The sequence below is a fragment of the Parasteatoda tepidariorum genome, chromosome 6 (genome assembly GCF_982258835.1).
Source record: "Parasteatoda tepidariorum strain Cologne lab strain chromosome 6, Ptep-v5.0, whole genome shotgun sequence".
In the NCBI taxonomy this organism is placed as follows: domain Eukaryota; kingdom Metazoa; phylum Arthropoda; class Arachnida; order Araneae; family Theridiidae; genus Parasteatoda; species Parasteatoda tepidariorum.
The window spans coordinates 108558487-108582892 of record NC_141760.1 but is presented as its reverse complement, the minus strand read 5'-3'; the positions used below and the strand labels follow the sequence as shown (position 1 = coordinate 108582892).

The following is a 24406-nucleotide window of genomic DNA, read 5'->3' as shown; positions in this document are numbered from 1 at the left end:
GCACGCTGTGTATAGCCACAACAGCTGCGTATTTGGAAAAATGGAAACGCAAGAAAAAAAGCGAAAACGGTTCGACAGATATCTCATCCACAAGGCTGTGCTGACCGTATAGCAGCTTTTCGTGTGTTAGCACTACGACGTTTGAGCACGGTTGCAGGTGTTTTGCTGTCTAGCTCAACGGTTTGTTCCCGTTTGCTACAGAATCAGCTGCGTGCAAAAAACCTCTGCTCAGGATTCTTTTGTCTCTGAATCAGAAACTCCTCCGACTTCAATGGGCTTAGCAACACAATCCAATTGACCATTAGAAATACCGGTATTTCTGATATGAATACGAAAATTGCCCTGAAAAATATCTATCGGTAGAACGATTGTAAGACGACTCGATATGTGGAAAGGGGATAAGGTAATTAATAGACGACGAACCAGGTCATAGGCCCATACGCCGAAATTTGATGTCTCATCGTCATAATAGACCCCCTGACGGCACGAGAGCCCAAGTAGAATGCGAACATTAAGGCTCTGAGCCACGCAGGAGTAGAGCAACAATGTTGACGTGTCCCCTTCTAGTCACTTTGGTAAAGGAGTTCTGGTCAAGTTGCAGGACCCAGTGAGTGCCTTTTTTTACCTTTAATGGAGAAAAGAACCTCTATTTCAGCTTCTTCAAACTCTTTATTTGCTTCTTTTAGTTAGAACTTAAGTTCTTCTTTTTCATTTATCTTTTCTATCCCAAGTACAATCAGCCGAGGTTTCCATCTCTTCTCCTCTTAACAAGTAAAATTTTCACTCAAGTCGGTTTGTCTAAATTCCTCCAGGATTTTCTTAGTGTCGCTACGTTTTTCCATTTTCAGCAAAACTCAGCCATTTCTTAATTTTCTTTAACCAATATTGAGCTCACTTGGATTAATTTTTTCTTTGATCAATTCTGCTGCGTCTCTTTTGACACTGTCATCCTTTGGCTTCACAGTGGTCTGCCTTCACTTTTGGGACCCCAGTGACGTCATCTCTTTTAAGCACTTCTGCGTATGTGTTACCCTTTTTCTTTTTATTATTATTTTTTATCATTGTGTTTAATGCTCGTTCAGCTTCATGCTGCAGCCTCTAGGTGTAGGAGAGCACTTCATTTTGTCTAATAATAATGTCATTATACTCATATGCGATTATCATCAGTTGGGACTGCGCCACCAGATCCAGATGTTTTCCGTTATACAGAGTGATTCTAAAAAGATGGGCAAAATTTTGGGAAATGATAGTACACACCCAAACAAACAATTCTTATCAAAAATTGCATGGTCGAAAACAAAACGCAAAACCGCTAGAGGGCGTCAAAGTTTATGTTCTTATATGAGGCAAAAACACACAAAGAACGATGAAGTTAGGTTATAAAAGCAAATTTAATGGCATGTGATTACAATAAGTGTTCTAAACAGTGGCCGGCAAAGGCTATGCACGCAATACAACGGCGAAGAAAACATAGGTGAACATTCTGAAACACACCAGGCATATCACGAACTTTCCCTGCGGCAACCGAAAGCTTGGCGACAAGTAACGCATCGCAGTAACTCGCAACAGGAATGGAGCTTTCACGTTTGCATCCTACAATTTTCCAAATGCGCCAGCACCTTTGCGTTTTGTTTTCGACCATGCATTCTTTGATAAAAATTGTTTGCTTGGGTGTGTACTATCACTTCCTAAAATTTTGCCCATCTTTTTAGAATCACCCTGTATGTGCCAATTAACCTATTCAGTTTCTCCCTCAGGAACGCTCCAGAGTGGGCCCATTCAGGCTGAGTTTCCTCAAAAGAGTCCTCGAAGTTCCCAGGAACTTCATCCTCCTCCAACTCACTATCAGACATGATAAAATCAGATTATGCTTCCAAAACAGTTAAGTTGTGCCGTATTTTAATTAGTCAAATCTCTTAGAATCAAGAGCTACTGCACTTGTTGTTAATTGCACTTTTCGTTCTACCGTCTCATCCGTCTGCGTTAGCCGTCCGAAGACGTTTCACCCTCGAACCGCGATGACGTTGGAAAGGGGATAAAGAAAAAAGAAACCGAGGAAGGAAAAAACAATGTTTACTGGAAGTTTTCTAAATTTTTTCCGGATTTAGGAAGCTTGTTATTGTTCGTATTGTATTTCATAGCATCAGCAATGGGTTGTTTAACTTAAGTGTATGTGTATGACGTCATATAATGATTACAAATTTGACCAATTGAATTGTAATGTTTATTAGGGTGGAGTCTCTCTCTTCCTTAGTGATTGTAATACTTTGACGCAAAAATTAGGATTGTTTTCCTTTCTTTTTTCTTTTACTAGTCCCGCGTCCAGTAATAATAGCAGCGACTAGATCAAGCGATGTACCTGACACGCCCACCCTTACGTTTCATTGTCATCATCAAAAATTAGTGCTGTGCTGCCATCTTTAGGATTTTAATTGTACTAAATATAGATTTTGATAAAAATATTAAATTTAAAAATCTATGTAATTTTCTTATTCTTAAATTTAGTCACGCTTCGTATGATTTTAAAATTCATTTACAGTCAAAATGAAGTCTTTTTCGCAGCTTTTTCTTGCTAAAACAGCGAGAAATGTTCTTAATTTCACACAGCGTTATGATATTAACAAATTTTGAAAATTTTCTTTTTTATTTTAGTTTAACCTACTACTTTCATTAGGGATAAAAAAATTTTATGGCATTTCCGTATCGTGATCTGTGGCAGAATAATAGAAAAGTCTTATCTTTTCCGGGAAGCTTCCCACAAGGAACTAAAACAAAATCTCAGAAAGGGACCCACTGGAAAGTTACACTTCGTAGCCCTGGGCAAACATCTACATATTTTGTTTTAAAACAATTTCCGAGTGTAAAATCTATTTGCCACCTTGGCGAATGTAGTTGGTGCGACAGATCACTATGAGGAAATATCCCCAATGTTTTCTTTCTACTTTCAAATTTAATTAAAAAATGTCAATGTTTCTTTCGATTTTAAGAGCATGTCAATTAGAAATTTCATAAATATGTATGTATTTTTATAATTACTTAGTGGTAAGTTGCTAGAAGGAATTAATATAATTGTATATTTTTTTACTCTGAATATTTTAAAAAGTTAATGATTTCAAAGTATTAATTTTTATTAATATTAATTTTTTAGTTTAATTTGAACATAGTAAAGAAACTCTGTTTATATTTTTATTAACAAAAAAAAAAAAAAAAAAAAAAAAAAAAAGAACTTTCCAACATACTATACATTTTAAGAAGTAAGATAATTCTTCTTTTTTTCTTTTTTGTTGTAATTATACGAATATTTAAACTGGAAATATTCTTTAAATACCTATGTGTTTTAGTCAGCATTATAAGTTGCATGTTTTGACAGTTTTCTATACTGAAATGTATTCAGCTTTGTGTTGAAATTATAATAAGCCTTAAAAAATTTTTTTCTTCTTATGAAAACTGAGAAAAGTTCTTTTTTCTTTTAAAGGTGAAATAAACTAGAAAACGAAGAAGAGTTTTAAACAGAAAAAACAAAAAGTAATGGTTGTGAAATAACGCTGAGTAAGGTATGGTTTTGAAATTAAAGAAATTATTAGTTATTACAAAATTGATCTGAAGATGGCGGCACTACACTAGTCCTTGATGACGTTAATGAAACGTAATGGTGGGTGTGTCAGTTGCACCACTTGATCTAGTCACTCATAGAAATAGTGCAATGCTTAGATTTGTTTGTTTACTGTTACTTACTGAATTTGTTTTTAATTGAGTGGCTTCATTAAGCAATTATTGTTATCATCTTTTTTCCCTTAGAAATCGATGACTGATTTATTATCATTTTGCAAGTATATTGAATATTAAGATTCCATTTATTAATTAAACCTTAAAACTTTATTTATGGCCGATAACTCTGAAACTAAACCGGAGGATGCATCCCAGAATCCCGATCAGGCAAGTTAATTTCTTATGTTAGTCTAAATTACATTTTTAAACTATCTAGTGCTATTTTGGGGGATATTTCCGTATTGTAATCTGGGGAAGATTTCCGTATCATGATCTGTAGCAGAATAATAGCCAAATTTATGAAGTTCCTGATTATTAGCCCTCAAGAACCCCCGCCCAACAGAAAATTCCTAGTAGGGGTCTAACTCGAAGAGTATAACTTGTAGCCACCCACAGGCAAATCTCTAGGTGTCTTTTATTTTTTAAAAAAGATTGCAAGTTTAAAAAATCCATTTGGAGCCTTGATAATTGTAGTTGGTGCGACAGATCTCGAAATAGAAATATCCCCGAATCATATATTATAACGCTTTTAATTTATATTTCGTGTTTCTTTAAGATAAAATTATTTCTGGAAAATTTTGCAAAATAATTCAGTAGCCAAGTGTAAATATAAATTACATAATTGACACAACTGCCCAAATGGAGTCTCTAGAGAATTTCACCATGAAATTCTCCTCATTGGTGGCTCAATATTTTAATGGAATGTTAAGGTTTTTAATTTGCTTTTTAGATTTTTGTAGTTATTGCTACTTAGTGGCAAAAAAAAATTTTTGTCTTACTGTTTTTAACTGTTTATTACACTGCTAGACTATTGTTAAGGACAGACAGGGCCGGATTAACCTATAGGCACACTAGGCACGTGCCTACGAAATTCAGGGGCCTACGAAAAACTTGGGAGAAAAAAATTTGTTGAGAAAAATAATTTAGCTTTAAAAACAACAAGTGTATTTTGCACAAAATTATGAAGATACAAATAAAAATATAATATTTTTCGGTAATACATTATTTTGCAGAATCTTATGATATAATATATTACTTTTTTGGATTCAACGAAATCTTGTATTATGCTGTCGAATTCCAAACTACGCAAAATGTCGTATTCAATAGACATAAGTGCGAGCGATGCCAAACGATCTTGATTCATTGTTGAACGCAAATAATTTTTTATCAATTTTAATCTGGAGTAAGATCTTTCTCCTTCTGCATTTGATCCAAGAATCGACAAATATATTCTTAATGCAATGTGAACGTTAGGAAAAGTACTAACGATTGAACTAATCATAATGGTATTATCGATATCAACTGCAATATCGGCAGTTTGTCGGTATTGCAGATGAAGTTCGATAAACAAATTTGTAAATTAAAATCCATATTAATAAAAATGTTAAAAAAAATATGCAGGAAAATTTTAGCATATATTTTGAAAAGAGGGAAGGAAGGGAGAGCCCATAAACAGCTATGCCTAGGGCCCACGAAAGGTATAATCCGGCTCTGTGTCTAGGGCCTACGAAAGGTATAATCCGGCTCTGAGGACAGATGATAGTAGCAATGAAAGTGGGGGGATTTAAGTTTAGACTATGTCAACCGTCTATCAAAAGGTACCTCAAAATAGTATCAAGTTAACGTGTCTTATATACTAGTGAATTGGTATTCAATATTTATAGTGGTAGTTACACCACATTATTCCCCTTCCAGAATTTTATCTGTGATAGAATTCGATGAATGAATACAACTAGTTGATTCATGCTGTTTATTTATTTATATTAATGCAAGTATAAAGCATGTTAAGATCAGACAAGTATTGACAAACACTTTAATTTTACTTAATCTAAAAAATCTGTCTAAATTGCAACATAAAGAAATTAAAATCAATGTTTAGATTGATAATAATTAAACAACTCATAGTTATTACCTGTAATATAAACCGTATAGTTATTATAATAAGAGTCTTAAAACATTAAGATCACCATTAGAAAAAACAATTAATAGTTTCAATGATTTTGGCATCATTTTTTATCTGTGATATATGATGTAAATAATAATTATCATAGTATATAATGCAAGTATGTAATGCATAGTATATAATGCATGTTTTAGTATCAAATAAAATGCCTCTAATCTCAAAAAAGAAACTTTCCCCAGATTTTGACACTTTTCAAAAACTGTCAAAGTAAGTTTATGAATCAATTATCAATTTTATAACCCAAATCCCGAAAAATTCTGGCTTCGTCATTAAAAAAAAGGCATGAAATCAAAAGTTTAAAGGACAGTGCCCAATAGTTTTATTGTTTTAACAAATAAAGATGTTGGTGTAAATAAAAATAAAAAAAAAACTAGGATATAGTTTGGGTATTATAGATCAACTGTGACTGTTCAATTACTAATGTAACTGATAATTTCTGGTTTAAATTTTTTTTATAAATACACTGATTTTTAAATGTTGTCTATGTATTGCTCTGTATTTAAAAATAAAAGTGTACTTTTATTATTTTTTATAATACTTACTTTCCATTTTCAGCTTGTTAAGCTGTGCAAACGACGACTCGAAAACTGGCGAGAAGTGTTGATACACCTTCATTCATTGCTTGTTTGGGAAAAACCTTTTTATCCTGGAATCACTGCTGGCACAGTAACAGTGGTGTTTCTGTATGTATTTAATATACTTCACTTGTTTCAAGGCATGTTCTTCATATTTATTTTAAAGAACTAATGCAACAGGCTGCGTAGCATTTTTAAAAAGTGCTTATTTTCGATTTTCGTTCTCTCATTGGTTGTTTTTTAAAAAGTCCTTAATGTTCCTTTTTCCAAAATGAGATATTTTTTTATCATGTCAGTTTTTGTCACGAATTATGCCAAAAGCATTGTTTTCACGCTATTCTATTCAATGTTTTCACAATTCATTCAACCATAATAATATTACTAGGATATGTGCATGAATAAAAAAAATTCCTTTCTATTGAAAGTTCACATGTATATATATATATATATATATATGCATAAAAACTTCTTAATAATAGGAAGAAAAGTTTTTTTATTCATGCACATATCCTAATCATATTTGGAAAGATTTCTGTATCGTGATCTGTTGCAGAATAATCGCCAAGTTTTGGCAACTATTGAGCAATGGCCTTAGAGAAACTAAAAATAAGAAAAATCACAGAAAGTGACCAACTTGAATCGTATCCACCCCCAGGCAAGCACCTACTTGTTTTTTTAAAGTTCAAAATCTATTTGGCACTTTGATTTGGTGATTGTAGTTGGCCCTACAGATAACGATAAGGAAATATCCCCTTATATTTTTTTTAGAAATGAAGAGTTTAAGAATCTTTCATGAGTGCTCAAGAAGTGCTTAAGAGGTTCTAACTTTTTATTCAAAATTTGGCTATGCACCCTGTGTAATTAACTATGTAATCATTGTTATCATGGCTTTTTAAAAACCATGGGTGACATTTTGTGTGGAAAGAAGCTTTAAAAAACTGGAAGAATGAAAAAAATTGGATGAAATGGAAGAAACTAAAATAGTTAAAATTCTCCTTATTGATATTTTAAAAAAATAACTATTTTAATTTTATTTATTTTAATTTTGTGCAGAATACTAAAATTTTACAGCTCTTTAGTTTGGGTAATTTAACAGCGTTTGATTATAGAAATTTATGTGACATTTGTGTTTGTGAATTCAATGTGCAATTTTTTTGTTTTGTTTTTGCAGTAGTGCATACATGGCTTCAATGCGTGATTTGTAAATTTAGTGGCATAGTAAAAACTGCATTATAATATTTTTACAGATTCTTTATATAATTATGTATAACTAGGTTTTACTATGCAAGATATATTGAAGAAAATGTTTTGTGAAATATTGAAGGACTAAAGTTATTCTAATTTCTTACGAAATTCATTAATTTTTACCAGTTTTTACTGATTTAAGAATAGCTAAATTTATTAAATAACTTTGAAAATAACTTTGTTATTTAAACTAGTTTGCAAATAATTGTTTGAAAAATTGCATTTTGAAAGAGTTTTTTCCACTTTCATTACATAAAACCTATTTCTCCTTTGTGTGTTTTGTTTCCCCTTCTGCAAACTTGCCATCCATGTAAAAAAAAATTTAAATATTTGGTCCACAGTAGGAATCTGCAATATTTTTTGGAAGCTGGCCATATTAAAGAAAAATTACTTGTGTACTCATTGAAATTGACATTTATATAATTTTAATTTAATTATTTTTTATGTAATAAGATCAATATTGATTTTTTTTTAAAATGAAAGGTATAATATTTTTGAACTGAAGAATATTTGAATGTTTGTGCAATTTGTTTTCTTTAAATAAATTAATCTAAAGTAAGTCTCTAGCTTTCTCTGAAGAAATTTTAATTTTATGATTTTTTTTTTAACTGTATATAGATGATTTACTTTCAAATACATATAAAATAATATTTTTTTGTAGCAAGAGAATGACTGCATTTTGTTTCCTAAACTCTCTTGATATCCCTTAATTACTTAAAAAAAATTAACAATAATAGTAAGGAGAAGAAAGAAAATTAGATTAGTGCACAATATTTTTATAAAACAGCTCTAAAAAAATTATTCATTTGTCTTTATAATATTGTTCTATTCTGGAATGACAAAATTCACAATTGGTTGCTTCTTAAAAAAAAAGAAAAAAAAAGGCACACTCATTTACACCCTCATGTATTTAATCGTTTGGAAAATCATTTCTCTTTAATAAATTTTTGACTTCCATGATTGTTGTCCAAATAATTAATATCTTATTTTCTCTTTGTAGTTTGCTTTGGTATTTTGATCCATCTGTTTTGACCACATTTTCTGTATTTGGAATTGTTGCATGTTTGTTGGATTATGCAGTACCTATGCTCAGCTCTACTTTTTTCGATTCTAGCAAGTGGTAAGACTTAGATTTCTATTTGAATCTGTATAATTAAAAAAAAAAATTCAGAGATTGTTTAAAAAGCAATTTTGTACAAATTCTACTTTTAAGTGAGTTATAACTAATTTGCAGTTATATATCGATTTCTCAATTTTTTTATAATTTCCTGTTATTGTAGGGACCTGATTTATTGTTATCGCATGGACCTGTGTTGGATCATTTACAATTTGTGGTGTGTTAATGTGCACACTATGAGTAACGAAACTGCTCCAGTTGCTACTTTTTTTGTAGCGTTGTGAGTAGTGTGGTGCGAAAAAAATTCCTAGTAGCGCGATTCCTTGTAACAACTTTTAACGTTAGTTTGGTAAAGAAACTAAAGTTCAAATAGAACTAATTCTTCGAATATGATTGATATAAATCCTCACACGTCTATCATTGGGCATATTAAGCATGTCCCTGTGACTGAGCATTAGTTAGAATTACATATTTAAAATTGGATATTACTAATATTTAACTTATCCATTATTAATAATACATTGGTAATGTTTTACTTATGGTTCATCACATTTTAACCAACATCGTCTAACCTTTTTTAATAGCACTATTTTATGTATGAAGGATTTATGAGGTGAAATTCATCCCGACATTTTTACGAGCTATTGACATTTTATATTGCATATAACTGCCTTATCTTATTTTATTCACTCTTATTTCTTACTTGTGTGCCGTTTTACCTTTTCTATGTATTTTATAGAATTACGCCTTTTATCGATTTTTATGAACTTTTAAAAATATGTGTCTTAATTAACAATTTTATTAGTTTCATTTATTTTGTAGCGATGAAATTGTTGTGTGCAATTTACCATTAGATCTGACTCAACAAATTGTTTGACTCAGCATATCCTTCTTTGGATATTGTACCATAAAACTCTACATTCAACCAAGCAACCAACCATTATTAATAACTAATTTATCATTTTCATTATCAATAATAGCTTATTTATCACACCTTCAAATGCGAATGTTAACTCATGAAACGTTGTTGTTATTTCAGTGGATGGGCATGTATTTTCTCTATAATTTTTTATGCATTTCCTTTCTTAGAGGAAATAAAGAAAAGCCTTAAACGCTTGTAACACAAATGCCTCTCTGTATTGTTTTTCAATTAGTAAGGCTCAGGAGATCACTGGAAAGCATATAATATTCAACAATGTATGTATTTACATAAACAGTAGAAGTGATATAATGATCAACAGATATTATGATCGGTTACCCTTAGTATCCCCTTGTCTGTTCCATCTTGTAACAGCTTTATGGACTCAACGAACTAGAGGATACGTATCACAGTCGGTCACCCCACATCGAATATCCAATGGGAAAATTGACCTCATGGAACAAAAATGTACTTCGGAAGATCTTCTGAATTTGATGACGGATATATCGACCAGAACACACATCTCATTATTCCCCTAAAGTCTGATTTAATCCCTGCTCCTGATGATCAGGATGAAAACAATGAAGATGAGCAAATAATATTGCAGGGCTCCCAAATGGTCCGTTTTTCCCGCTAAAGTCCGTTTTTCAGATCTAAGTCCGTTTTAGTCCGCTTTTTAACGATTTGGTCCGTTTAGTACTATTTTGAAATCATTCAAAAGATTTTTTTTTTAAAAAAGCGTCTCAATTACTTTAAAATTGCGATTTTAGCTGACAACCTTAGGTCACCCCACGAAAGGGGGCTGGAAAACAGGTGGCTGGCATGTAGGCCCAATCATATCAAATGTCAGCCCTCCAAACTTTCTTTTGGAACAAGCCATAAATCTTAACTAAGGTCAAACAAAAAAAAGAGGTAGGTTTATCCAATTAGTTAAGCTCCCTGCTGTGGTTGACACCTGACTTCTGAGAAAATTGAAAGAAGCTGACTAGATAAGAAGTAGGGGAGTGTCAAATGTGATATATTGCAACTGGCTCATGGGACATTGCAAATACAGCCACATGGAGATTCTTTTACTTTCAGCTGCTGTTGCTTGAATTCTACTAAGTCATCAAATCAAGAATATTTTGTTAATGGTGTATCAGAGAAGGCATTCTAAAATAAAGTAAGTTATTTTTCACTTTTTTCCTTTTTGTTTCATTAATTTTTAAATAATTCTATAGTGGGATAGAAAATGTATGTATGCAAGCTGTTAGAATTTTAATGTTTAAAAGAAGGTTAAAAAAAAAAATATGTGAATTCAACAAAGACAACATAATTTTGAAAATAGATCTTGTTTTTTTTTTTTTTTTAAATTTTCTTTTTTAGAAATGAAATCAAATTTGTAAATTAAAATATAATAAATTCTAGTTTTATTATTTTAAACTTTGTCAATTTTATCCATTTTTTATATCGCGATCTTTTTCACTTTCCCGTGCTTGATGGTAGTAGTTGCAGGGATAATTGTATGCACATGTTCCGATTTCCGATTTATTGCTCCCCCCCCCTTTTTTTTTTTTCTTTCTTTCTTATTTTTATTCTCTTCTGAATTTCTACAATAGTGTGGTTGGCAAATTGCCAATTGTCGCTTTTTATTTTTTTCCTTGATTTTCATTCTTTTTTTCATTAAACTAACTGACGTTCAGAAGGATATGCACCTCCATTAACGATTTTCCATAATAAAAATCATAAATTTTTTTTTTCATTTTATTTAGAATTTAGTTGACATTTTTATTTATATTTTTTTATTTACTTTTTTTTTTCTTTAGTAGAACTTTTGTTTTTATTGCCTAACATGTTAATTTAAGATAAGTGTCATTGTTCAAGTAATATAATTAACTGTTTCATATGTAATTTCAAAAGAATTTTTGATTAGATAATCACTTTAATCATAATTTATAATTTTATACTTGAAATAATAATTTATCAAAATTCTTCACTTAAAGAAAGTATTTAGTTGAATCTTCTCTCAAAAAATTTGTTATAATTACTACTTACACATATCAAAATTCTTGCCCCCCCCCTCTAATTATCAGTACTGATATTTATTATAATTAATTTTTTTTTTTGTTTATTTTACCGTCAGTGTTTGACTAGGGTTTTTATTTATAGTTAACTAATTGTTGCAAAATGTGTTGTAATTATTTTAGGTTTTTATCAGGTACTTAATTTTAATATAATTTGTAAATAATTGTTATGAATCTTTAAGAAAATGGAGAAAGCAGAAAATTGCAAATAAAATTTTTTGTTTAATTCATACAGAATATATAAAACTAAAGAATCACTCTTAATTTTATTAATGTACTTAATTATATAATAATCATTAATATATAATAAAAGTATAAGTTGTTATTAAAAAGTATTTTAATAAATAAGAATTTTCATTTATTCCAAAATTATTAAGTAGTACTTGATATTTCAAATTATCATCATCATAGTTAGTTGGCCAGACAGCCCAATGTGGGCCAATGCCTTCCTCTGAAGATTTCTCCATAATGACTTGATTAAATCAAATTAACAATGATAAAATTAAATCAAAACATTATTTAAAAAAAAAGTTTAAAAATGTTGTTAAATTCATACAGAAGATATAAAACTAAAGAACCACTATTAATTTTATTAATGTATTTTATTGTAAAATAGTAATTAATGTAATAAAAATATAAGTTATTATTAAAAAGTATTTTAATAAATAAGAATTTTTATTCAAAAATTATTAAGTAGTACTTGATATTTCAAATTATCATCATCATAGTTGGCCAGACAGCCCAATGTGGGCCAATGCCTTCCTCTGAAGATTTCTCCATAATGACTTGATTAAATCAAATTAACAATGATAAAATTAAATCAAAGCATTATTTAAAAAAAAAGTTTTAAAATGTTGTTAAATTCATACAGAAGATATAAAACTTAAGAACCACTATTAATTTTATTAATGTATTTTATTGTAAAATAGTAATTAATGTAATAAAAATATAAGTTATTATTAAAAAGTATTTTAATAAATAAGAATTTTTATTCAAAAATTATTAAGTAGTACTTGATATTTCCAATTATCATCACCATAGTTGGCCAGACAGCCCAATGTGGGCCAATGCCTTCCTCTGAAGATTTCTCCATAATGACTTGATTAAATCAAAATATTATTTGAAACAAAGGTTTAAAAATGTTGTTTAATTCATACAGAAGATATAAAACTAAAGAACCACTATTAATTTTATTAATGTATTTTATTGTAAAATAATAATAAATGTAATAAAAGTATAACTTATTATTAAAAAGTATTTTAATAAATAAGAATTTTTATTCCAAAATTATTAAGTAGTGCTTGATATTTCAAATTATCATAATCATAGTTGGCTAGACAGCCCAATGTGGGCCAATGCCTTCCTCTGAAGATTTCTCCATAATGACTTGATTAAATCAAATTAACAATGATAAAATTAAATCAAAATATTATTTGAAATAAAGGTTTAAAAATAGTTTTGCATTTATTGTGTAAGAAATAAGCTTTTTCCTAATTGGAGATTAAAAAGAAAATTAGTAAGTTTTCGCGAAAGATCTCTGTATTTATAAAAATTGATAGCATTTTGAAAGTTTAAAAAAACATACATTTTTAATGTAATAAAATAATTATAAAACATGTTTAAGATTGAGTGTTTAGGATGATGTTAAAGATTATGAGGATTTGTTACTATTTGACTGGGCAATAGTAGAGTGAAAAACAGATGAAGCTAATATCAGTGTGTTGTCATGGCTACTCATTTAAAGTTAAAGTAAAAATATATATGCTGTTTCACCTTTATAGGTTCACTTGGAAGATATTTATTTACAAGTAAAATATATTTAATCAGTGTAAAACTAAATTTATATGTCATATGCAAAAGTCCCTCATTTTTAAGTCATTTTTTCATAGCTTTATATGCATTTAAGCTATTTTAAAAAAGTTATGCCTACTACTCTAGGTATATTACATTGCTTGCCCTTATGAGTGATGGCAGCCTAAGGTGAAATTAGCTCTTTTAAGTTGCCAGCATATCTTTTATCAATTTAGTTCTTTAACTGAAACATATTTTAATTATCATTTAAAACAATGTTCATTAATATTTTCTATCATTGTTAGTTTATGTTCTTAGATTAGAACTATTTAAATTTATTTACATAATTATCCCTTGGACAAGAATAATGGAAGGCATTATCTATTTGGCCTTACCAAAATTTATCCTACTCAAATATTTCTAAAGGTAGCCATATTTTTAATAGTAATAGCATACTTTTGGTAACACTAATAGTTATTTGTTTTCTAAGGCTGTAAATTAAGGTTCTGTAAAAATACTTCAAATTTTGAGGATATAAGGTAGTTTGCTCATTACTTTTCAACTTCATCTTTTGTATTTTTGCAAGTATATTAAATTTCAATGCTATTATGGTTTAGATACTAATATTTTTTTTATTTTTAAGGTTTAACAAAAATGGGAAAATGTAAATTTGACAGTCGATGGTTGGAGAAAACTGATGAAGATGGACATAAGATTAAAGATTGGGGAAAGGAAGAAAAAAACAGTTTATTATGCTTAGTATGTGACAGTTTAATCTCGATTGAGAAAGGATTCAATGCCATCAAAAAACATTATGAGACTGTTAAACACAAGAACAATTTTAAACTGAAGAAGGACTCCTCGCAGTTACATCTTTCATTTTGCGGGACTTCTGACGAAGACAATTCAAATAAGATGCCATCTTTACAATTATATTGTTCTAAAGAAGCTGCTTTACGCACTGAACTGATCTGGTGCATGAAAGTAGTTGCATGCAACATGTCGGTAGAAACGACTAAAGACATTGCTCATTTATTCAAAGGAATGTTTCCTGGAGCTATTCCGGAGCAATTTTCTTTGAATCCAACCAAAGCAAGCTACTTAATAACAGATGCGCTTGCTCCGTATTTTAAAGAAATGCTTTTAACAGAAGTACAGGGAGCTTTCTTTTCAATTCAGTATGATGAGACAACCAACAATGCGGGACAGAAAGAACTGCAAATTTTAATAAGATTTTGGTCGGAATCCACAGGAGAAGTGTGCACAAAACATCTGGAGAGTGTTTGCATGGGGCATGCCACAGCAGAAGACATAAAGAAAAACATTTTGAAATGTTTAGACAATGCAAACCTGCCTCTTTCTAAGATATTAATGTTAGGAAGTGATGGGCCAAATGTTAATAAAAAGGTATTTAGACTGATCAATGAAGAAATGAAATTGGTTCGAAATGAAGGGCTGTTTGATGTAGGCTTCTGTAATATTCATATCATGCATAATGCATTTCAAAAGGGGTTGGGGGAACTAGGATGCGATGCATCAGATTTAATTATTGGCCTTTTTAACTATTTCCAAGACTGGCCATCCCGCTGGGAAGACTTTTCCAACATCCAAATGAAGAAGAAAGTGCCAAACTTGCATTTCCTTAAGCACGTGACTTCAAGGTGGCTCACTCTCGAACCTGCTGCAAACAGAGTTCTGCAGCAGTGGGATGCGATTGTGGAGTATTTTTTAAATTATATTCCATCAAAACAATCAAGACTAATGGCCACAATCAGTTACAAAAAAATTTTATCTTTCTTGCAAAAGAAAAGTATGAGAGCTGAGTTGAATTTTATCTGCACAAGCTCTTCATTATTCACTAAATTCACAGGTTTATTTCAAAAAGAAGAGCCATTAATACACGTGTTATTTGATGAAATCAAGGAGTTATTATTAACTATAATGGGACGCGTTTGCAAAACAGAAGCTGTAACAGAATTCAGGCAAGAACCGAGCCTAGATGCTTTCAAAGCAGAAAATTTGTTGAAAGGAAAGGATATTTTTTTCAACGAATCACTTTTAAGCTGCCTGTCATCACTTTCACAAAATGAAAGAGACAATTTTACTTTACGTGCTAGACAGCACTATGTTGCTGCTGGAGATTACATTTTAAAAAAGAGAATTGTCACTGGAAATGGAGTTTTAGAAGCTTTAGGTTGTATGCAACCTGAGAAGATCAAGAATCCTCAAAGTTTGAAGGATATTGTGAAAATTGCTAGTTTATTACCCATAGAAGTAAATACCGATCACCTCATTGATGAGTGGAAGTTATTGCAATTAGAAGACATTAAGCAATGTGATGGTCGGATAGACCATTATTGGAACACTTTGCTGAAAGATCAATTAAAGTACACTAATCTTAGCAAAGTAATTAAACCAGCATTAACTCTCATCCACGGTAGTGCAGATGTGGAGCGAGGATTTTCTAGATCAGCTAGAATAATGACTGAGGATAGAGCCTCCATGTCAATTCGGATGTTAAATGCAAGATTGACTGTTAGCGATGCTCTTAAAGTATATAAAAATAAACCAGAAGTAGTTCCTGTGACAAAAAAGCTCCTCAATTTAGCTAGTGTAGCTTATAAAAGCTACAATAACTATATTGAACAGGAAAGAAAGAAAAAAGAGGAAGAAGCAAGAAAAATTAAAGAGGCTGATGACTTGAAAAAAGCAGCAGAAGAAAGTCTTTTGAAATTAAATAGGAACAAACAAGACATTAAAAGTTTATCAACCGAGCTGAAAGCTGCGAAAAAAGAGGAAAATCTTCAGATTAAAGTTACTGATAAACTTCTTGAAGAAGCCAATAAACGATTGAAGAAAGCTCTCGATAAAGGGGATTTTACAGAGGCTAAAATTGCACAAAGCATGATTGAAGGCGCAATGAAATCTAAAGAAGAGGGAAGTAATAAACGTAAGATTGTTGATACCCTTGAAAAAGAACTTGAGAAAAAAAAAGATTCTTTAATCACAACTTTTTTTAACAAGAAGCCAAAAACAAAAGAATAGTTTAGCATATATGTAATAGCGCATGTGTAGCTTCAGATGTATTATTAATGTTTTTTTCTGTTTTAATTGATTTCTCTATTCTGTACAACTGAAATAAGTATTGAGAATGTTTAAATATAAAGTTAGTTTACTTCAGTGATTATTTGTTATTTTTTATATTGTTTTTTATCATGTTTGTAAATTTCCAGTCTTGCTTTGGAGATTAAATAAAAGAGGTTGGAAAAAAAATCTAGCTGTTTTTATAGTAAATTAAGGTAAAGGAAACTTGTGAAATTTATATCTTTTTAGTAGGATTCTGTTTTTAAATTTCTATGACTGATGTTTTTTAATTTTTTGGTAAAGATATCGAGTCAAACTGTATTCAGCAACTGTTACAATTGTAAATGGTACTAAGTTTTTTTTTTTTTTTTAAAGTCTTAATTGGTCCTCCTAGGTCCTCTTTTTGCTACAAATGGTCCTCTTTTCCCTTTTTTCTTGTCTAAAATATGTTGGGAGCCCTGATATTGGGAGGTAAACCCACAACTATCCAAGATTTGGAAAGCATAAAAAAACTCTGAAATATGTGCACATATAAACTACAAAGCAAGTTTACAAACAATAATAAGTATATAGAAGGTTGAAATTGAAGAAAAAATGTGTGGAGATTACACATTTTTTCTAGTTGTTTATCTTGTAAGTGTCAATTTTTGAAAAATATGTATACTTCTTTTTTATACCCTAATTTTACATCATCCCGCTTCTTGGGCTTTTTATCACTGGTCCGACGGTAAACTTGAAATCGAAATTCCGCTGTCTGTTTTTAATAATGATTTGCGTACAATTGCACAGCCAATTACTTCTAAAAATAGAATATGAGGGCTGGGATAGCCTGGTTGATAAAGCACTGGGTTCATGTCTAAGAGGTCATGGATTCGATCCCTGCTGGCCGAAGGCTCGCTGTGTGGTAAATGGTGACTAATGCATGTTAAATCTGTCGAGTTTCAAAGTCCTCCACATTCCCATAACAAATCCATACCTCTGGGGGATACTGATTCAGGAGTGATTGATTCTTCTAGATTGGTTCAAAATTACAAGGCTATGGAGTTGAATATTATTAGTTGTAAACCCAGAAATTGGGTCGGCTGTTCAACGATGGTTATGTAATAAAATAAAATATAAAAAAAACGTGCTACGGTATTCCTATTTTCTTCTATGAAATAATTATATAATGACATAGAATGTAAAATTTTCTGTCTTTTTTAGTTTATTATTAAAGTTAAAAAATATTGTTTATGTTCAGACATCCATATTATTATTTGGGGAGCGTGTTTATTTCATGCAGAAATCAAATTGCATAATTCAATAAACATTATAAAAGCCATTTAAAAAGTAATTATCTTATTATAATTGTTATTAATTGGTCTTGAAATTTATTAAAGAAAAAAGAGTTGTATGGTATGTATATCTGAGTAAGACCTCTAAATGTGACTTAAGTAGTTAAATTTGGATCAACAGAGAAATATGTTTCCACATCATCAAAACTTTGGCCACTTTCACTTAAAATAGGTGCTTATATATACAATTAAATTACTCCAAACTGATCTATTGAATTAGGATTTTGTGTTGAGATTCATGTCTTAATCGTGTGTGTTAGAATTTAATTTCTTTCTTATTCCTTTTGCTTTTATGGTCTTTTTCTTCAGGACTGGATCACGAGAAAAGAAGTATGAAGACATTTGTCGCAGCCTTGTTGGTTGTTACGTGAAAACAAAGCACATTTGTGATTATCTACGACAGACAAAAGAAACAAAACCTTATCTTGTGAGTAATTTTGAGTTCATTTTTGTTGGGAGTATTGTACATATAGCTAATAGTGTTTTATTGTTGAATCCAGTGAGCAAAAGAAAAAAAAGTTGCCACTCCAAAGGAAGAATAGGGAAAACCTTGAAGATGTAGGGAATTTAAAAATCACCTAAAATACAAGGAGTTTTGAATTTTTCCTTTCAAACTGGGAAAATACAGGGAGTTTTATTTCTTATTTTGGTCTTTTAAAAGTGGAGATCACTCAAAGCGCAATCTATGGGATATTTAAGGATGATATTTCAGCTATACTAAACTATTTTGTTTACTATAACATTATTTGTTTCAAGTATGTTAAGCTGTTTTTTATTTTTTAAGTTTTTCCAGCAATTAAGAATAGTATAGCTGGACTATTATGCGTCATTCAAGAGCGCAGTGATTGTATGTTTCCTCTTAATACATTGTAATATGTAGGGAAAACATAAGGAATATGTAGGGAAAACACAGGGAATATTTCTCCAGATTTGAGTGGCAATTGTGAAGAATTGAACAACTCATAATTTCTGGTCTAATGATTAGATATTCATTCAATAAGATACACTCTTAGTAATTCAAGAAGCATACATTAGCCTTCACATGGCAAATAAGGGTACATTATGGACCTCATTTCAATTTTTTATTCATATTTTGTTTTATAGGGCAGAAGTGATTGTATCCCGGGTGTACCCCAGAGTTTTGGGTTTTTCCTATCATTCTTCCAGGTGTAAAAACTAAAAGTAGGACCTATGAGATTTTTCTGTGAATTTTCACAATCCTGCCTATTTCAAGACTATTGAGTCACGGATTTTCACGAATCAAAAGCTCATAACTGGATGAAGTTTTCACAATCTGAAATTTAATCTTTTAGATGCTCACTAAATCCGATTGCATATGTGCGACCTTCACACAAATTAATGGAAATCCGCCAATTTCGTTCTTTCCGTTTGTCAGCTTTTTGCCATTTTTCAATGTTTGAAACTGCTCTGATATTCCAATCCTTATTCACACAATTTTAATACCAAACACTTAGGAGTACAATACCAATGAGTACTGAGTTTTAATACCAAGCATTTTGTACATAAAGCTACAATTTGTGATTCATATCCACATTATTTAAAAATTGTGCATCGTGATTTGTATTGACATAATTTAAAAATCAAATATCACGATAACGATTGTACATTGGTTATCATAAATTACGTAAAAATCACAAAAATGACCATAACTCAAAAAGTTAGCCGTTGAATTTAACGAAACTGGCACACATTGTGCTCATAATAATGTATAAAAATTGTTTACCAGACAGTTATAATGTTACGGAAAATAGCATGTGTATGAAATGAATAAATCAGATTTGTCAATTTGGAATAGAAAAAGTGCCTTCAGTGTGGAGTATGAGCACATCTAGCAGCATATATATTGGTGTAGTGATGCTTTCAATTATGTGGTTTAGCAGTTTCGTTGGAAGTTTGAGCCATTGTTCCAGCAAGGCAGCTGCAAACGGGATTAAACATGAAGTATGGGACCCAGCTGGGCACTTTTAAACAATTTTGACATGAATAAGGGTTTTCTAAAACTGAAATTTTTTTTTTATACTGATTTTGTTCTTTACTAAGTTGGTTAAGAAATATTTTTTTTATTTCTTTAGAAAACTATATATTTTACGATTCATTTTTTCTGACCTAGTATATATATTTTTCACGAAATTACAACTAATGTAATTAATTTGTTTCTTTCTAGTATGTATTGGGAGTCGTTGGAACTCTGATACTTACAGCCTGGATTGGAAATTTAATCAGTAATCTGTTTCTGACATATTTGATTGGTATGTATACTGTCGCTGTTCATTTAGTCGCTATTGTATTTTGATGCCAATTCTAATTTTTCTTATTATTTCCTTCTCTTATTATTTCTTATTCATTCAAATTATTATTATTTTTTTACTTTTAGAACTATTACAATTTTATTTATTTTACTGTAAGAATGTTTACATTTTATAATTTTTTTTAAAACTAATTTTAAATATATTCTTCATTAACTAGATTCAATGTGCTATCTTGAAATGATATTTTAGAAATCTTGGAATTTTCAAAATGGGAAGGGAGGACAAAAAAAAAATCGAATGTTTTTTTTTCTGCATAATTATTTAGCTGCTAAAAGAAGTTATTAAATTTTGGTTTTGCCCAAAAGAAATTTTAAAAAAACGATAAAATGATGGTATTGAGCTTGTGGCAGCTCTTACTTTTAAAATATTCGATTTTTGCAAACATATATAATATAAAGAAAACAAGGAAAGAAAGAAATAAAAAAAAGTAAAAACATTCTTTAAAGAAAAAGAAGAAATACTAATTTCTTTAATAAAAAAATTCTTTTTAGAAAAAGACAAACTATTTTAAATGTTTTGACTACAATAATACAATACTAGAAAACACTATAATCTGCTGTCTTAATCTTTTTTCTTTTTTTTAATTTTGTTTAAAAATAATTTTTAAAATAATAATTTGTTTAAAAATAATAATTCATTCCCAACAGTTATCCATAAGACACAATGAGAGCCTCTTAACTGTTTTGGTCTGTTGTTTATGTTTGCCTCATAAGTAAGGCGATCTCTCAAGCAAGGAACGAGATTCACCCAGTTCAATTATGTAATGAGGAAGGCAATGTTTATAAGGACCTGAAAAATTTCTTTGCGTGCTTCAGGACCAGTTTTTGTTTACATTTACAGCAAAAAAAGTGAAGAAAATATTTACTTTTTGGTTTTAAGCTCAGCTAACAGTTAACTTAGCTATGTCACAAAGTAAAAATTTGACTAGTTGTCCATTTGCAGAATTGTTTCAGGTTCAGGATTTTGTGCGCGAACTAGCCTCTTGATTGTATATTATGGATATTTCTTGGGCTCCAACTCGGCAATCTAGTTGGCCAAATCATTCTCTGGAATTGTCTGGAATGTTGTTTTTTGAACTAGTTTAGAACCTCAATAAAAATTCCATCTTTGTTTGGGTGCATGAAGGTCTCCTAGTAGCCTCAAGTGGTTAGCAAGTAGCTGAACATCAACATTTCCAGTCTATGATCGGTGAAATCCTACCATAGGACCCAGTCCAAATCATCATGTACCAGGTTGCATAGTGTCTTTTTGACAACTGGGGTCCATGGCTTTGTGGGGTTCTGTGCCCCACTTGAACTCTCTGATCTGCTCTGACCATCTGAAATTGTGACACATCTGATCAGGCTGCAGTTTTCCAGTCGCTTAGGTTCCAATCAGTATTGTCTCCAGCACAGGAGATGTAATAGCGTGCTATTAGTACATAAACTCGAGTCGGCCTTCTGCCGCCATATCTCATTATAGTCAAATTTTGCCACACTGTCCTAACAGGACACGACCATTTCACATGCCACATTGATGCTTATGTTTATTTCACGCAATGTTACTTGTCTGTTAACACTGACAATTCTACGCACACGCAGGTGCTCTCAGTCATTAAGTGCAGTTGGTTGGCCACTCTGTTGTTCAGGCTGTTGTCCATATTGCATTACCATGACTTTTGTCACTGCAGTATTTATATATGTACATACATATATGCCTCGCATATATATATATATATATATATATATATATATATATATATATATATATATATATATATATATATATATATATATATATATATATGCATAAAATACCTGCCAACATTGGAGAAATAAGGGTTTGGAGATTTTACTAATCGACCCAATTTAAGGTTTACGACTGCCAATGTTCAGCTCTGTAGCCTTGTAATTTTGAACCCAATCCAGAAAACGTGGGAACTCCTGGATCAAGTATTGGGTGAAATTTGCCTTTGTGGTGGACTTTTTTATAGAACTAACCCGCATTTGAGTTACATGGAGAGGAAAACCACAAAAAACCTCCCACAGTTAGCATGAGGACAAGGAGACTCTAACCCATGATTCCTCTACCATTGGGGATATTTTGTGTCAGCACTGTGGTTGATGCACACTGAATGCGGAATTTGTATCAACCAGTCATCGCTAGGATTCGAACCTGGGTGCACATCATTGGAAAGCGAATGCGCCATCCCCTGAGCCATCAGGCGCTCGACTTCAATTCTGATAACACTCAACATACTACAATACTGGCAATAACGCCATCTGTTGAGGAATAAGAAGTGTTTTTGTCATGAGTGGATATTTTATCATGAAATTATTATTTTTTTTAAAAATTTCTTCAACAAATACAGAGAAATTTGAGAATATACAGGTAAACAGGAGATAGTTGTAAAATACATTAGTCTTCATTAAAAAAACAGGAGACTTGGCAGGTATGATATATATATATATATATATATAGTATTTATTGGTGAAAGACTGTCATCAAGAAATATAAACATAACTTTGATCTAAATTGACAAAAAGTTAAAAAAAAAACTATTAAATTCAAAAAAAAAAAAAAAACGTTTAATTGTGAAGTAGGCCTGCAAACCTTAATCTGCAGCATATTGTATATTAAATTAGTAACATTGTATTAAATTTTTATCTTGTTTTCAAAAATATGTTTTTTTATGATTCAGATTATTTTTTAATAATGCCTGTATATTAAGATAGCAAATTTTATTTGTTTCATTTTAATTCTGCATTCAATAATTCCTTATAATTATTATTCTACCATAGGGAATGATTTCCAATTAGATAATTTTTTGAGAGAGAAACAAAATTGGTAGCTCTCAATAGTATTTAAAAACAGTGCGGTAGCTTCATAAGTTTAGCGACCTCTGCTATAGGTAATTGTTTATTATAAATTTTATAATTAGCAATGTTATTTGTCAATTAAGTGTAGAAATTTTTTTTATGTTAAATTCGAAAAAAATTCTTAAAATGACTAAATAAAATGATTTGTCTTTCAGTTCTTTTATCTGCTTTATCGCCTGGTCTGAAATCGCAACAGTTGATCCAGGATGCAGTTGCATCTGTGCTGGCCATGATTGGACAAGGAAAGAAGAAGAAATGAATAGTATTTGAGACAGCACAGATCACTCTCCATTGCCTAGCAACGAGCCAATTTACCAAATGCTCATCCTAATTTGTAGTCAATATATATAGTGAGATTCTTATGCAATTTATTCCTCATAAACACGAGAATGCTTCTATTGCCAAAAAAAAGTGGACTGCTTGTGCGCTTCAAATAAAGTGTGCGCCGAACGTGGCTTTTTGAAGGTTCATTACTCCATTTATTTTTCATTTGTGTATCAGAATTGTAGATTTCAAAAGTAATAAAACTTTCATAAACTATAAGTTTTTTTTTCTCTTAGTTTTTAAATGTACATCAAAAGATTGTGCTCTAAGTAGCTGTTAAATTATCCAACCATTTGTCCATTCAGCAAAAAATAAACGTCTTTAATATCAAAATGATTTACAAGAATTTACTTGCGAAAATGCACAAATCCTTTATCGCCATCATAATGCAAAGCGATTTGAGAAATAAGCATTCTCAAAATATTAAATTTTTCAAATAGTTATAAATAAAAAAATGAAAGCGTAAAAATATGTAATATTTATATATATTAGAATGAATTAATATTAATTATAGAATTAATATAACACCATAATATGCAATACTATATTATGGCCATTCACGCATGTGTTTTTAGAAGAAATGAAAGTACGTTTAAAAGTTAGCCATCGACGACACCGTTTAGAGTGGTGCAGAGAACATGAAACCTGGACACCTCATCAATGGAGTCGCGTCCTCTTCACAGATGAGTCTTTTTAGTGCTACAAGCTATTCTCAACGTCAGTTGATCTAGAGAGAGGTTTGAGCACGATTTCATCCCAATAACATCGCGGAAAGAGATCGTTACGGTGGTCCCTGAGTTGTCGTCTGGGGTGGCATTATGTTGAACGGGCGGAGTGAGCTTCAGACCTTTGACCGAGGTTCTGTAACTGGAGACCGCTACTGCAATGAGGTAATCCTACCCCATGTGCGTCTGTTCCGAGGGGCCATTGGACCAGACTTCATTCTTATGGTTGACAATGCCCGGCCACACCGTACTGCTAATGTTCAAGAGCTACTGGAAAGTGAAGATATCACACGAATGGATTGGCCAGCTT

General features: G+C 30.9%; 2 protein-coding genes across 2 annotated transcripts; both read left to right on the top strand.

Moving 5' to 3' along the window:
* Positions 1 to 3622: 3622 nt before the first annotated feature.
* Positions 3623 to 23590, top strand: Arl6IP1 (ADP-ribosylation factor-like 6 interacting protein 1). The gene is made up of 6 exons (XM_016049190.4): positions 3623 to 3936; positions 6287 to 6414; positions 8552 to 8671; positions 18169 to 18286; positions 20045 to 20129; positions 23203 to 23590. The coding sequence occupies exons 1-6, from the start codon at positions 3883 to 3885 to the stop codon at positions 23304 to 23306; spliced, it is 609 nt and encodes a 202-aa protein (XP_015904676.1). The 5' UTR covers positions 3623 to 3882; the 3' UTR covers positions 23307 to 23590.
* LOC147808266 (uncharacterized) lies at positions 10615 to 16714 on the top strand. Its single transcript, XM_087166426.1, has 2 exons — positions 10615 to 10749; positions 14085 to 16714. The coding sequence occupies exon 2, from the start codon at positions 14096 to 14098 to the stop codon at positions 16484 to 16486; it is 2391 nt and encodes a 796-aa protein (XP_087022552.1). The 5' UTR covers positions 10615 to 10749; positions 14085 to 14095; the 3' UTR covers positions 16487 to 16714.
* Positions 23591 to 24406: the final 816 nt, after the last annotated feature.